Source organism: Protopterus annectens, chromosome 13.part0 (assembly GCF_019279795.1).
Source record: "Protopterus annectens isolate FY-2018-M chromosome 13.part0, PAN1.0, whole genome shotgun sequence".
NCBI classification, from domain to species: Eukaryota; Metazoa; Chordata; order Ceratodontiformes; family Protopteridae; genus Protopterus; species Protopterus annectens.
This window is the reverse complement of record NC_056747.1, coordinates 124,584,581-124,601,319: the sequence shown is the minus strand read 5'-3', so window position 1 is coordinate 124,601,319 and position 16,739 is coordinate 124,584,581. Positions and strand designations below refer to the sequence as shown.

The following is a 16,739-nucleotide window of genomic DNA, read 5'->3' as shown; positions in this document are numbered from 1 at the left end:
TGTTTCTGTAGAATGTAATCTTCAAGAATTTTGTTTGAAACAAGATAAAAATGGACACAAAACCAAATAAAGTAGCACATAATGAAATTACTAAGTTAAATCAAAAATACTTAGAAGTTCTGAATCATAAGGTAGCCATAAACCTGGAAAAATTGAAATTGCAATTTTATGCTGTAAATCCCAAATATCTACATAAAGTAGCAGTAAGATAAAAAAAAAATCAAAATCCTATTAATGAGATTAAATATAAAAGTGATGGTTCAGTTAAGAGTGAATCTAACTTAATGGGCTTATTAGAAGTGTTCAAAAACTACTATAAATATATAAATAATACACCACTTTTGGAGGCTGACAATGTAATGAATACTTTTATTCAAGAAAATATAACTACTAAGGTGTCAGTGCAACAAAATAACATTAAATAAAGAAGACTTACAGAAGTGAAAGAGCAAATAAAAAAATTAAAAGATAATAAAGCTCCAGGACTGGATGGAACAATTCCTGAACTATATAAGATTTTTCCTGAATGTATAATAAAGAAAATGACGAGTGCCTTTACTGTGGTTAAACATGTGTAACAACCCCATCATGGAAATACTCTATCTCCCACATATTAAAACAAGGCCAGGACCCCAAATCTTGATTCATATAGGCCAATTTCGTTACTAAACACTGATTATAAAATTTTCATGACAATATTAGCTCATGGGATAAAGAAAATATTACCTAATCCAATACATAATGATCAGACAGGGTTCATTCTTCATAGAAAAGTGCAAGTTAACATTATTAAATTACTATCATTAATAGACATAGCATGCAAATACAAAAAACAACTATTATCAGCCTAGACATAGAAAAGGCTTTTGATTCTATTAGTTGGTCTTATCTACAAAGAATTCTGATTGGTTTTGTCAACTTATTAATGAAAATTTATATTGGGGCACAAGCTTATGTGAAAATCGAATCATGTCTATCCTCACCACTAGAAATCCTCAAGGGAACTAGACAAGGTTGTCCTTGTCACCATTATTGTTTGCTCTTTCAGTGGAACCTTTTGCTATATATATCAGAAACGAGCAAAATATAAAAAACTTTCAAATTAATAAGGACTATTGTCCTAAGATAAAATTATTTGCTGATGATATGTTAACGTTGGGTGATATTGATGGTTCTTTGCATGATGTTATAAATACCTTAAGCAAGTCTGAAAGAATTTCAGAGCTTAAATTTAATCATAATAAATTCAAAACATTAATTAACAAAAAGATAAACAAAAACTTAAGAGAAAATAGCCTGTTTAATTGGGAGAATGATGTATTAGAATATTTGGGTGTCGGTATAAAGAGTGCATGGAAAAGAGTCTGTTAAACTAAACTACAATAATTTAATAACCACCATTAGTGAACTAATCAAAAGCTGGAATAAAATTTTCTTCACAATGGAGGATAGGCTCCCTTTAATTAAAATGATAGGTTTACCTAAAATTTTATTGTGAAGTTGTTCGATCTTGCCGTTCATTTTTACACATGGGGTTCGGAGCCGATGCTCCGAGTCGGCCGCTTTCACAAGCTCAAAGTTTGAGTAGCTAGAGGCCAAGTCCCTATCCCATGATGCTCTCTGTCTCACCCCAGATCTAGTTTGCCGCTGCAATAGATCGGAGGTCGAGAGAGAGCTCAAGCCAGTATCTCTTTCGTTCTTCAAAATTTTTGGATAATTTTCCTTCGTTAATAGCCCATTTGATGGCTCGTCCCTTTTCGGGCCTAAAGTCAAGGAGACCCTCATTAGGTGTGAGCAAGAAGAAAAGACTTATCTACTGTAGGAGTCTGTTTTTCCACCCCCTACAAGACCGTACCCCAAAGGACAAAAGGGTGGAAATATGTGGTTCCGGAAGTCCCAAGGAGCTTTTCAAAATGCAAGTAGTGAACCCCACTCCAGGGGCAGAGGAGGGGATAATAATGGAAGGCGCTGCCCAGCCGGCAGAGGGGGTCTGCAAAACCAGGGCAACAGGGATCAGTTCTTTGGCAAGCCCTACCAGCGCTCCTGAAAACAGGCCCGACTGTCCTACTCTGGAGGCAGTCGGGGGTCGCTTGTCTTTGTATCTAGATGCCTGGCTAGAAATTACAAAAGATTCTTGGGTACAAAGCATTGTTACCAGAGGTTACGTCATCCCCTTCTTAGAAACACCACATGTTCGAAGGAAAATCCCAGACATTCCACCCAGTCTCAGGGATCAAGCAGCCATGGAAATCCAAGCAGCCATGGAAATCCAAAGGCTGTAGGAAGAGAGTCATCAGCCAGTCCCAGCAGACCAAATAGGATCCGGAACTTACTCCAGATTTTTAGTTCCAAAGAAAACAGGGAACTGGAGGCCCACCTTGGACCTCTGCATACTCGATACCTTCGTAAAGAAGTTCTGTATGGTCACGCTTCAATTGATTCTTCTGTTCCTAGGAATGGGAAATTGGATGTGCTCTATAGATCTCAAGGGTGCGTACTATCATATCAAAATGGCCAGACCATCCAGAGATCACTTGCATTTCTGGCTGGGAGCCAGTCATTACCAGTTCAGAGCACTGCCCTTTGGTCTCACAACAGCCCCCAGAGTGTTTACCAAATGCATGGCAGTAGTTACGGCTCACCTAAGCTCACCTAAGGCATCTAGGATTCAGGGTGTTTCTGTATCTGGACGACTGGCTCTTCACCGCCGCCACCATCATCAACTAATTCAATCCAGAGATCACACTCTCAATCTGTGCTCTCAGTTAGGAATAACTATAAATTTCGACAAATCTGCATTGTCACCATCGCAGCGTATCTCCTTTATCGAAGCAGACATAGACACCACCACCGCCATGGTAAAATTGCCACTGGACAGAATAGTCACTCTTCGGCAACAGGTATCAGACATTCTGACTAGCAGAAAAGTACCAGCCTCTCTAGTGTTGAAACTACTAGGCACTATGGCAGCAATGCTCATAGCAGTTCCTCTCGGGCATTTGCACATGAGAATACTTCAGTGGTTACTCTTCACCCAGTGGTCTTACCAACATCTTCCGATGTCATTCTTGATAATGATTACAGATTCATGCAGAAAGGATCTTCATTGGTGGTTGACCAAGCATCCAGTAACAGTAGGTCACCCATTTGTTCTTCCCCTGCCATCAGCCACGGTGACCACAGACGCTTCTCTGATAGGGTGGGGGGGGTTCTTTTTCAGGAAAGAATAGCCCAAGGCATGTGATCAGAGACAGAGTCACATTTGCACATAAATGTCTTGGAGTTGAGAGCGATACTTTTGGCGTTGCAGTATTTCCATCACTCTCTACCTCTGGGGACGATTGCAATCCAGAAAGACAAAATGTCTGTGGTCTGGTACATCAGCAAGCAAGGGGGAACCAGGTCTTACCCTTATGTTGAGAGGCCCTGTGAGTTTGGCAGTGGGCTGTATCCACCGGGCATTTTCTAATAGCAACGCACATCATGGGAAAATCTAATTTGATTGCGGACAAACTGAGCAGAGCCATTCTGATGCCACACGAGTGGTCCCTCAAAAATGAGGTTGCGGAGAAGATTTTCCACAGATGGGGCCAGCCTTGCTGCAAACTGTTTGCATCCCCTATGAATGCCAAATACAGATGCTACTTTGCCCTGAATCCCCCACCAGGGGACAGCCCAAGGGACTCGCTCATACACGATTGGCCCCTGAGACTTCTATATGCCTTTCCACCAATTCCCTTGATTCCAGAATTCTTGCAGAAAGCCAAAGCCCTGGGGAGGGCTGTAATTTTAATAGCTCTGTTTTGGCCCCAACAGATTTAGTTCCCCTTCCTTCGACTCTACCAACTGGAGGAAACTTAGATTCTGGACCCAGTTCCAGATATACTGATGCATTTATCAGGGGACCTTCATCCTTCTCTTCATTCCCTCAGATTGACAGCTTGGCTGCTCCAATTCCCAACTTAGCCAGGTCACACGATTTCTCCTCTGAGGTACAGCATATTCTTGTATCCTCTCATAAAGCTTCCACCAGAAAGTTGTATGCCAGTAAACGGAAGCAATTTGCTTTTTGGGTTTCCCAAAATATTATTGACCCTTACGTAGCCCCAATTGCTAGCATTTTGGAATTCCTGACTAAGCTTTTTAATGAAGATGCTGCAGCTGCCAATATAAGAGTTCAATTGGCTGCAATTTCAAATTTTCACCTCTGATCTGAGGGTTCTAACCTAATGTCTCACAGACTCTGTAGGGCCTTCCTAAAGGGTACCATATATCTTAGACCTCCTGTTAGACAAACTTTTACTCCCGGGAATCTGAATGTTGTGCTGTTAAGGATTATTCTTCCTCCCTTTGAGCCTGCATCATCCTGCCATTTGAAATGTCTCTCTTGGAAAACTATCTTCTTGATAGCCGTTACCTCAGCACGTAGAGTATCTGAACTTCAGGCCCCATCTGTCAAACCCCCATGTTTGGTGTTTCATCCCGACAGAGTGTCACTAAGGACTAACACTTCTTTCCTTCCCAAGGTGTGTTCAGAGGCTAACCTAAATCAAACGATTGAACTCCCAACTTTCTTCAGTAATCATTCTAACAAGTTGGAGTATATGTTGCATAAGCGTGATGTTCACAGGCAATTAAGATTCTATTTGGACAGAACAAAAGAATTTAGAAAATCAGAACAACTCTTTGTTTCTCATGCTGACACAAAGAAAGGGCTACCAGTATCCAAAGTTACTCTTTCCAAATGGTTAACTGACTGCATAAAATTCACATATTCCTCAGTGAATCATCTATTAGAACATAGCGTGAAAGCGCATTCCACTCGGGCTGTTTCTACTTCCTCAGCTTATGCGGCTAGGCTGCCTTTGGACACTATATGTGCAGCTGCCACTTGGTCTAAGCTTCATCACCTTCATCACTGATTACAAAGTACACAAGACCTCCAGGGACAGGGCTTCCTTTGGTTCCACTGTCCTCAGGAATATACTCCCTTGAGCCACCCAGGATTAGGGTGCTTGGGATGCTACCCATGTGTACGAATGAATGGCGAGATTGAACAACTTCACATAAAGAAGTTATGTACTTACCATAACGTTCCATGTGAGTTGTTCATCTCGCCTTCATTCTTACATTCCCACCCGCCTTCCCCCTCCAGGTTTCTCGAAGAACGAGCAAGACTTGCGGTCTGGTAGGTCTTGTTATACGATTTCTTATTCCAGCTGGAGTACTTGTTATATGTTATATATGTTACATGCTGGGATCAGCAAACTAGATCTGAGGTGAGACATAGAGCATCATGGGATAGGGACTTGGCCTTGAGCTACTTTAAAACCTTGAGCTTGTGAAAGCGGCGACTCAGAGCAGATGGATTGGCTCCGAACCCCATGTGTAAGAATGAAGGTGAGATGAACAACTCACATGGAACATTATGGTAAGTACATAACTTCTTTTTTTTATATACAGTCATTGGTACTACCCCCTCCCAAAAACTTATTTAAAAAATTAGATTCCATGCTACTTAAATTTTTATGGTTCCCCTTAAAAGCTAGGATTGCATATAAATGGCACATTAGAGCTTGGAACAGTAATGGGGATAGCATTCCCTAGCTTAGATCTTTATTTCAAATCTGTTATAATTAATGTAATAGTACATTGGATCACACTTACCTATATATCTGGCTGGAAAACAATACACGAGATTCATATAACTGATGTCAGAACTATAGAAAATCAGTTTAAGGAACAATATGGAATAAGTAGAGTTCATTGGCTTTTACGTGGATTTTGTTTATTTAATAAGAAGTTTGATTATTTTTCTTATGGCATTAATCAAATATTTAATAACTTTAAAAATATAATTGATAGGAATTGTTTAATGTTGTAATTACAATTTCTTATATTCCCTATAGCATACTCCCCTGATTGCCTAGATTCTTTCAACATCAGTGCGATGCAAAAATTAAAGGAAAATAACTTAATATTCTGGCATCAGTTTATTGAAAATAAGAGTATTAAACCACTAATCTCTCTTTTATGTAGTTTTGATAATAGTCAAGACGGTTGTTCATACACTCATTACGGCAGTTTATGGAAAACAAAAATGAGAGTATCAATCAACCTAGAGACTGAATCTATCCGAGTTTGATTCAGGTCTTTAATAGGTGTCTTGAAAAGTCAGATAATCAAAGTATCTCACCTATCTATAAGATGCTAAGAAAAGACACTCTAAAGTTTGACTCAGATTTTTGGAATTACTATCTAAAGATTAATGGAGAACAAATATCCGATGAATTCAAAAAATTGAATTCTACGTATGGTACCTCTTCTTCATTATATTGGAGATTATATACATGGAAATTTATGAATAGGCGTTTCTATACTCCTCATAAAATAAATCTTACACTCAAACAGTGAAAGTAAACGTTGGAAATGTGATGAATTACTACAGGCCAACTGGGGGGTTCACATGTTCATTGAATGTAGAAATGTTCAGTACTGGAAAGGCTTCAGATATTTTGTAAATGCTTTATGGTCTGATAACTGCCATATTTGTACTCACTAATCCTATTCAATGTTCCTATACCTAATGTAATACTAAATCTCAGATTCAGTTACTCTGGTCAATTCTTGCAATTGCTACAAAAGTTATTACTTTGAACTGGAAAAGTAAACAAGATTTGATGTTTAAAGATTTTATTAATTTAGCAAAAGTTGTTTGTAAAAAAATAACTGCAAACCTTTTGTTATAGAACTCATAACATTACTCCATAAAAAATAGCATGGCAAAAATTGGAAAAACTTTTGGACAAATACTGATAACGTCTCATAGATAAAATGATTGTTTATCATAGATGAATGTAAATATTGTAAATAGTTTTATTGTATTCGTTATATGTACATTTGCATATGTTTATAATGAAAATAAAATAAAAATGTTTTTGAAAAAACAAAAAGTTTGGTTTGAAAAACTACTGAGTAGTCTCATCACGTTAACCATTCTGAAGCCATTCATTTGGCAACTAGCTGCTGTTCCAGGTTGTTATAGCTCCCTATGATTTTGAAAAACTCACCTTTAAGCATTTTTTTTGTACAGGTATAACAGCATTCCATTTTATGTTTACTGCAATTTTTGATTCATGATGTATTGCATTTTAAGCTTGTGCCCCTAACAAATGTGTTGGTTATTTTTAGGGCATTTATGTAACCAGAGTGACAGAAGGTGGTCCAGCTGACGTTGCAGGACTTCGTCCAGGAGATAAAATAATGCAGGTATCTAACAAACAAATGTTTGAAAAACTAACTCTTTAAAAAAATCAGATCAAGGTAGGACTATTCTGACATAGTCGAAAGGTCAAAAAACTCAGTGTGTAGCTGTATAGGGTTCTATCACTATGCAACATGAAGTGAATATGAACTTATTTTTACTCTAATCAATGCTGGCATTATGTCATTGTTCTTCCTTACCACTTTTTACTAAAAACTTCTAACATTTTCAGTGTGTCCTATTGCTATAAAGTAATATGGCATTCTGTATGCTAACGCTGTATAATTCTTATTTGTCAGAATTGAAATGATGCAAAGTTTTGCCCTAGTTCATGATTGTTTACCATTCTAATCTGACTGCTGTGCAATGACTTACTAGTTGTATGTTATAGCCAGATCATTATTTTGTTTCTGTACTCTATTCATGTTTGTGGTTTGCTTGATCTTAGTTTGGATGGTACACTGCAGTGAATAACATTTGAGATCTGTACCCAAACAGACTACCTGCTGTTATAGCTTATGTTTGTAAATAATATCTATTTTTCTATCACATGTTGTAATATGGAATGGCCTACTTTGACAGATTTCCCTTCAAGGTACATAAATTGCATTCCTGAGAGACCTACCCATTTGTCCTATTTTTAAGGTCTTTAGGTGATGCAGAAATCTTCAGGGGTGCATTAAGTAGAGTTATATCTATAGATGTTTGGACTCTGATTCCATGTTTTTTTCCCAGGAATGTGGACATTTTAACTTGTCAATAGAATAATATTTGTAATGTTGGTAAGTATTTTTACTCAGTTCATTTTGGGAACCTTGTTTAGTGTGATCAGGAACAAGAACGTTATTTGTCTTTAGCATACAAATGGCACTAGTGAATGCTTACAATTTAAAAGAGATCTCTGTTATTTGTACTGGAATTTCTAGACTACTCAATAGAAAAATTGCACTGTTTTTGACTCATGCTAGTCACCTTTGAGTTTTTCTTTTCTTTAATTATTAGATTCTAAGACTTCATTTTTTTCCGTAGTTTGTAACACTTCTTGCAACTTATCCTAAAATATGTAATGTTTATCAAGTTGTTTTGAACTTTTGAACTTTTCAAAAAAATTAAGCTTTTTGTGTACTTCTTCACTTAACCAACCACTTACTAAAGCCCTAATTTTAGTAGTTTTATACACTGATTCTCATACTTTCTTTCACACACGTCTTGTGTCTGTCATCATCTTCAGGCATCCTATAACGAACCATCTTTTCAAAATTGCTTCCCGTGCTTTTGATATAAAGCTAATTCTGTGTTTCACAATTTTTCATATTCACTTTCTTTGTGCATCTTGTAGTTTTCCATCTTTCTACTGTGTGTCTTAAGTATCTTCATTTTTACATTCTTATAGTTTCATAGGCGTGTACTAGGCTAATGGCCTTGGAGTCTTTGCAAACCTAGCCCATAGGATTACCCTGACATCGTGCCACCCAACCTTAGTTACCAATGCTTTTATCAAGTAGAGCTACTGGAGTAATCCCCGGGATGAATTTTCTATTTCCCATCCACTCATCAAGATTTCTCTTGAAGAGGGCCAGTGAGGTGCTCTGTTTGACATGTATGGGAAGTCTTTTCCATAGCATGGGCAGTCTCTGGGTTATGAACCTGTCCCTTAGCATGTTCTGTTGATTGTGGTAATGAGGTTGAGGTCTCTGGAGCGTGTAGTGCGGAGGGATTGGAATGTCTTTAGATGTAGCATTTCTAACAGAGCTGGGTCAGACATGGCTTTGTAAGTCAAGCAGAGATTGCCTCTAAGTAGGCGATGTGAGACAGAATAGTTGGAATTTTTTGAGTCTGTCCATATAGGACAAGTGTTTAAGGCCTAGGATCCTCTTTGTGAGGTACTTTTGCAGCCTCTCCAGTTGTTGCAGGTGTCTAGTGACGTACATGCCAAATGGGACATTGTACTCGATGATTGACCTAATAAGGGAAGAGCAGAGGGAGACGATGGCTTACCCTTAATAATGACATTTGCCACATAGAAGGACTTTGTGACCACAGTGGTAATGTGGTGGTCACATGAGAGGTTTCTGTCAACCTGTGTTCCCAGATCTCTAATAACGCTTTCTGTGTTCAGTGGACTAACATCAATGTGGTAATTCATGGGAACCATTTTTTCCCAAAGGGGATGACAACACATTTTTTGGCCTTGAGCTTAAGGCCATGGTTCTGACACCAGTTGTTGAGCTCAGTGAGGCCTTTCTGTAGAAAGCATCACTTGGGGATTTTCCAACATCTCTGATGTTAGAATACCTGTTATATTTTTCTGTTTACTGCCCCCTTTTTAAATTTGTTCTTTCAAAATCTTTTTTTTGTTTGTTTGTTTTATGTTTCTTTTTTTTTTTTTGCTTCATTTGAGTAGAGAAGTGATCACTGCTGTTTCAATCTCTGCTGTAAATTGACCTTTAATATCTAGTTTCCCATAATGTAATATAATCTAATACTGACCTTGTACCTTTGAGGTGATGTATAAATCTTTGGCGGTAAGTTCCAGTCTATTCATCATATTTACTATCCATCTAAAGCAACTCTAAATCTGCTTTAATGCAATTTTCTTTGGAATGTGTACTTTTTGGCTGCATGTTATTTGAATAGATGTAGTGTGGCCCAGTTTTGCATTCAGATTTCTTACTGTTAACAATTTTGAGTTCCCGCATTTGTCTCTCCCGAATTCATTTATCAGTTAATTTCCCTATCTGTATTTTCTGATTATCCCACTTGTTATTGAGACTGATATTGGCAGTTTTATTAGTATATTTCTGTTGTCTATAATTAACTTTGACTCCATTCCTTTTATAATTTTAACAAATGATGTTATGTGATCCTATCTCGCCTACATTCAGTACTGATGGGCTCGTAGCCGATCCCTCGGCTCCGACTCGGCACGCTATGCTATAGAGCGAGGCCTCTTATTGGCTGAGCTATTTCTTATCCCAGGATGCACCACCACTAATCCCCCAGATCTCGTTTGCCGCTTACAAGCTAGGACGTGGTCTCAAACTTGGCTGGGCTAAGTACTGTTTTATTCAGACTTTTCCTGTCAGGAAATTTGCTAATTTGAACCCAAAAGCTGTTTTAACAGCTATTGTTGTTGTACGAGTGTGTTTGGTAAAATCTGTTGAGAAAATTGTGTTTTTTCGTTAAGGGAAGGTTTCCCGTTTAAGTTAGAGGGGCCTTCCCCTATTACTATTACTATCTAGCGTTTTTATGTTTCCAGAGGTCAAGTACCTGCTTAAGTTAGAGGGTCTTGACCCTCATTTTCTGTGTTTGTGCTACTAGTTTGTGAATTGTTTTTTGTCAAAAAAAAAAAAAAAAAAAAAACTTACTTAGTTTTCTCTTTCTGTGTATTAAAATCTTGTTTCTTAGGGTTAGTCAGCATGTCTAAGGAACATAGACCCTCTGGGTTTAAAAAGTGTGTGAGGTGTGGTTATAAAATGTCCATAACGGACGACCACTCCTCGTGCGTTTATTGTTTAGGCGCCAAGCACCTACAAGAGTCCTGTAGCGTGTGTCATGCCTTTTCTTCGAGAGTCCTCCAGGAGAGGAAGAATAAATTAATTTTAAAAGGTCTGATTAAGCCATCCTTCGAGGAGGCTTTATCTTCCTCTTCCTCTCCTACGAAAAAGAAAAAAAGCGTCGGCTCCGACCAGTCTGTCGGAACCGACTGCCAAAAAACCTAGGCAGGCTTCTCCATCGGCTCCACGGACTTCGGAGCCGAGGGCGGAACGGTCTGCCTCGATGCCTCCAGTCTCGACCCCTCTGGTTTCGGAGCCGAGGACTGGGGCATCGAGAGGCGGGTCACCTTCATCGGCTCCACTGATTTTGGAGCCGATGAGGGTTGCCGGCTCAGACTCTTCCCTGTCGGCCAAGTCCTCATCGGCACCGAGGGAAATTGTTTTGAGATCTCCCTCGGAACCGATAGTAATCGAATCCATTTGGAGCCGGTCCCCTAGTCCTATGGAGCCGATGGAGAAATCTGTTCGGACCCGATCGGTGTCATCTAGATCCTCCAAGATGTCTGATTCAGACATCGACAGGGTGCTCCTAAGACTTTTCCAGTCTCCGGTGTTTCAAAAGTTAGTTTCGGCTACAGCTCATTCGGCTTCAGAGCCGATGGTCCACCCTGCTACTATGGTTCCTCCTCCAACAGCCTCGGCACCGTTGGAGCCGGTGCTGGTGGAACCAATGGAGGTTTTCGGGTCGGGCCCGACCCTTACTCCAACTCCGGCTCTTGAGTCGGAGTTCGGTACGCGGACTTCTTCTGTCGGCCCCGGGGGGGACGCTTCGGGACTGATTTTTTCGGTCCCAAGCCTTCCTCTTGGTGCGTCGGATGCAGGAGTACCGTCTACCGTTGTGGCCACGGAGGTGGGACCTTCCCAGGATTCTGGTGGTCCCACCTTCAGGGCTATGAGGAGTGCATTAGCCAAATCTTCTTTGGCTACCTCCACGGTCTCCCCAGCTCCTTCCCTGCATACTGAGACTGGGTCTTTGGCAGTCCCCCTGTCCTTAGACAGCGGAGCCCCGGGGCCTGAGGTTACCCCCACTTGGGTTTCCCCCCTCCTGGAGGTCCCTCTGAAGCTTCTTCGGAGGAACCCTCCAGGAAAAGATCGTGCAAGAGGAAGCACGTTGACTCCCCTGATGAGTCTCTTACATCAGACACTGATCTCGATGATGCAGAGGGGTCCCCTAAGTCGTCCTCAGATGATGTCTCCTTTGCAGACATCCTGGAAGCCCTTAAACAACGAGGCGGCTGGCAATCCAAACCCCCTTCTGCTGATGAGTCGATGTTCCTTAAGGCCTCGGGCTCAGCCCTCCGCCTCCTGGGTGTCTCCGCCCTTCGATGAGCTCTTGGATTTGATCTGTCGAAGGGCGTGGGAACACCCAGACTCTGTGGAACCGATGCCTGCTCGTCCTAATAAGTTCCTGTCAGCACCCCGGAAAAGAGTTTCTGACGAAAGGTGTGGCTGTAGATGCTTTGGTGGTGGCATCTGCTACCCAGCAAGATGTAGCAGAGGCTTCGACGTCCGTCCATCCTCCTAATAAGGAGTCTAGGAGCATGGATCGGCACGGTAGCGCACCCTAAGTTCAGCTGCCTTTACATTAAGGTCCTTGAACTATCTCACGCACTTTACCAGATTTCAGAGGGATCTGATTAAAGAACTTTCCGATACCCTCTTGGGTAACCTGCCTGAGGAGCTGGCCCAGACGGTTGGCTCTCAGCTGGCTACGCTGTCGTCCATATCAAACTCGTCCATGAGGCTCATTTCTTATGCGGCCGAAGGGGCGAGTAGAGCGGCGGGTACAGGCATTGCTCTACGGAGACAAGCCTGGCTCCGCCTGTGTCATTTTGCGGAGGCCATTAAGTCTTCCTTTGCCGACGCCCCCTTTGATGGGTCCTCCTTGTTTGGACCCAAGGTAAAGGACACACTGACCCCTGCGAGCAAGATGGTAAGACTTTGACTGCCGTAGGGGCACGATTTTCCACTCCCTTTCGGCCTTACCCCAAGGCTAAAAGAGGAGGGAAAATGTAGTTCCATAAATCTCAGAAGTCTTACCCCTCACAGCAGGACGATCCCCCTTCCAGAGGCAGGGGAGGGGGAAATTCTTCTGGAAGACGCAGTCCCAGAGGCGGCAGAGGCCCTCGCAACACTGGAGACCGCGAGTCCTTTCATGGCTCTTCAGCCTTTCACAGTCCCTGAGGGATTGCCCGACTGTGCAGCTCCGGAGCCAGTCGGGGGTCGTTTTTCGAGGCACCTAAAAGCCTAGGAAGGTATCACTCAGGACCGATGGGTGCTTCGAATTATCGCCGGAGGTTACGCCATCCCTTTCTCTCACTCTCCACCTCAGTCCAAAAAAATCCCGGACCCGCCACCCAGTCAACGGGAAACTGCAGCCTCAGAAGTTTCAAAGCTGCTGCAAAAAGGAGTCATCCAACCAGTCCCCGCAGACCAGATCGGATTAGGGACTTACTCAAGATTCTTTTTGGTGCCAAAAAAGACCGGGGACTTGAGGCCCATTTTGGATCTCAGCATTCCAAACCGTTCAGTCAAAAAGTCCAAGTTCCGAATGGTCACCCTACAAACCATTCTCCCATTGCTGGAGAAAGGTGTTTGGATGTGCTCCATAGATCTCAAGGACGCTTATTACCATATCATGGTACATCAAGCGTCCAGGAGACATCTGCGCTTCAGCCTAGGAGGCAGTCATTTTCAGTTCCGTGCGCTGCCCTTTGGTCTCACCACAGCCCCCAGGGTGTTCACCAAATGTTTGGCGGTCGTGACTGCTCACCTGAGAAGTCTAGGATTCCAGGTGTTTCCGTATCTAGACGACTGGCTCCTAACTGCCACCTCCAAGCATCTACTATTGCGGAGCCTACAAGCCACGATATCACTGGGCAATTCCTTGGAATCACCTTCAATTGGCCAAAGTCGGTGTTGCTGCCATCTCAACGCATAAGATTCATCGGAGTAGAGATAGACTCAAACCGAATGCGGGTCTATCTACCTACAGACAGGATACAAACCATACAGGCTCAAGTTCGAGCCTTACTTCCCAGATCCAAAGCCCCAGCCAGAATGGTCCTGCAGCTATTGGGATCCATGTCCGCCATGGTTCTTCTAGTTCCCCTAGCAAGATTGCACATGAGAATTCCCCAGTGGCTTCTTTCAGCTCAGTGGTCCTTTCAGGAACTCCCCCTCAGTCACCTCATATGGATCACAGAAACCTGCAAACGGGACCTTCGCTGGTGGCTGGTGCCCTCCAATCTGGATCAGGGACGACCCTTTGTTCCACCTCCTCCTGTGGCCACTTTGACCACGGACGCCTCCCAGATGGGGTGGGGGAGGCATTCCCTGGGCAGGTCAGTCCAAGGCAAATGGCATCCAGAAGAGACCCTACTTCATATCAACATCCTAGAAATGAGGGCGGTGCTTCTGTCCCTTCAAGCCCTTCACGATTACCTCCCTCAGGGCGTAATTGCCGTTCACTCCGACAACATGTCAGTGGTCTGGTACCTGAACAAACGGGGAGGGACCAGATCCTATCCCCTTTGCAGAGAGGCCATGAGAGTTTGGGAATGGGCAGTGTCGACCAAACGCTTTCTAGTGGCAACTCATATCCCGGCAAGTCCAATGTGATAGCCGACAGACTGAGCAGAACTATCCTCTCTCCACACGAATGGTCTCTGAACATTACAGTTGCAAATCAGATTTTCAGCAAATGGGGAGTTCCGTGTTGCGACCTCTTCGCGACTCCACTGAATGCGGAGTTCAAAATGTTCTTCTCCCTCACCCCGGCACCGGGGAAGAGCCCTATGGACGCACTAGCCCGACCGTGGCCCACCGGCTTACTTTATGCCTTTCCCCCAGTTCCTTTCCTTCCCAGGGTGATCCAAAAGGCATCTCTTGGGGAGCAAAATGATCTTAGTTGCTCCTTACTGGCCTCGTCAAGTATGGTTCCCTATCTTCGAAATATGCTCTGGAAGGTCCATGGTTCCTGGATCAGATCCCAGACCTATTGGTTCATCAGTCGGGACTATTCCACCAGTCCCTACACACCTTAAAATTGACGGCTTGGCTCCTCCTCTTCCGACTATAGTCAGGAGTCATACCTTGGATCCGGAAGTTGTACACATTTTATCTTCGGCCCACAAGTCTGCTACAAAGAAATTGTATTCTAGCAAATAGAAAAGATTTGCTATTTGGGCTCAACTCCGGGGTCTGGATCCCATCACTATTCCTGTATCAGAAGTACTGAAATTTCTAACTTCTCTTTTCAATCAAGGCTCTTCAGTCTCTACCATCAAGGTTCAATTGGCAGCTATTTCCAATTTTCACGAATCTATAAACCCACCTTTAATGAGCAACAGATTGTGTAAGACCTTCTTGAAAGGTGCTGCGCTTTTAAGACCTCCGAGTTCTCATCCTGCTCCTCCATGGGATCTCGATGTGGTGTTGCCTTAACTTCCTCCCCTTCAACCGGCAGCGACATGTGATTTAAAATTTCTATCGTGGAAAACTGCCTTTCTGGTGGCGATTACTTCTGCCAGAAGGGTTTCAGAGCTTCAAGCTTTGTCTGTAAAACCTCCGTACTTGGTTTTTCACAAAGACAGAGTATCTCTCAGGCCAAATCCGTCCTTTGTCCCTAAAGTTTGTTCCAGTTTCTGCCTACAACAGTCATTAGAACTTCCCGTCTTCTTTCCGAAGTATTCTAACAAAGCGGAATTCATATTCCACACATTAGATGTCCACAGGCAATTGCGTTTTTATTTAGATAGGACCAAACAAACAAGGAAAACAGATCAGTTGTTTGTATCCTTTGCGGACAATAAATTGGGCAAAGCCGTCACAAAGGTCACTATTGCCAAATGGATCGGGGACTGTATTACTCAAGTTTATTCTTATTCTAATAAAGAGTTTACCACCTCTGTCAAAGCTCATTCTACAAGAGCTATGGCTACTTCGATAGCATTTCATTCTAAGCTTGCCATTAGTGACATTTGTGCTGCGGCTACATGGTCTTCCCCGCACACTTTCATTTCCCACTACAAATTGGATGTGGCATCTAGAGGACGAGCTTCATTTGGTTCCACAGTGCTCAGGAGTGTTTTCCAATGAGCCACCCAGGATTTAGGTGCTAGGGACGCTGTCCCATCAGTACTGAATGTAGGCGAGATAGGATCACATAACATCTTTTAGTTATGTACTTACCACAACTTTAGATGTTTGGGATCCATCTCGCCTACATTCCCAATAACCCACCCTCCTTCCCCCTTCCTTAGAGATCAGAGGATATCAGAAGGTCCGAAACCTGTTGTTTCATCTTGAAACATCTGACAATGTTATATAAACAAGTTGTGCATGTGTGCATGAATGCGGACAAACAAGATCTGGGGGATTAGTGGTGGTGCATCCTGGGATAAGAAATAGCTCAGCCAATAAGAGGCCTCGCTCTATAGCATAGCGTGCCGAGTCGGAGCCGAGGGATCGGCTCCAAGCCCATCAGTACTGAATGTAGGCGAGATGGATCCCAAACATCTAAAGTTATGGTAAGTACAGAACTAAAAGTTATAAGCTCTTCTTTTTCCAAATCATTTATATTTAGCATAATATTGGAGGCTTAATTTTTCATTATCTGTAGGTCACGTTTCCTGTAAGTGTATTATCTCTTTTTGTTTAGATATCCTACAAAATTTTTATCTGCAATTTTATTTTTAAGCTTTCAGCATTCCGGACTTCCTTTAGATTTTGCTGTTTTTAAACCATGCTGGCTGAATCTGGTCCCTCCCTTCAACTCCTGTGGAGGTGAACATCATGCTGAGCTAGCTTCTCTAGACTCTGTCCTAAAAAAAAAAAAAAATAGTACTGCTTTCAGATTAGTAAATGTTCTGTGGACATTTAAAAGGTTTGGAGTTGCTGGCATACTGCCAGGAATT

General features: G+C 42.3%; 1 protein-coding gene across 2 annotated transcripts in view; it reads left to right on the top strand.

Moving 5' to 3' along the window:
* TAX1BP3 (Tax1 binding protein 3) overlaps window positions 1–16,739 on the top strand; it is a 395,888-nt gene that overhangs the window by 285,985 nt on the left and 93,164 nt on the right. For both annotated transcript variants that reach the window (XM_044090707.1, XM_044090706.1), the window contains exon 4: window positions 7,192–7,269. In XM_044090707.1, the coding sequence (XP_043946642.1) occupies window positions 7,192–7,269 (78 nt within the window). The remainder of the gene's footprint in view (window positions 1–7,191; window positions 7,270–16,739) is intronic.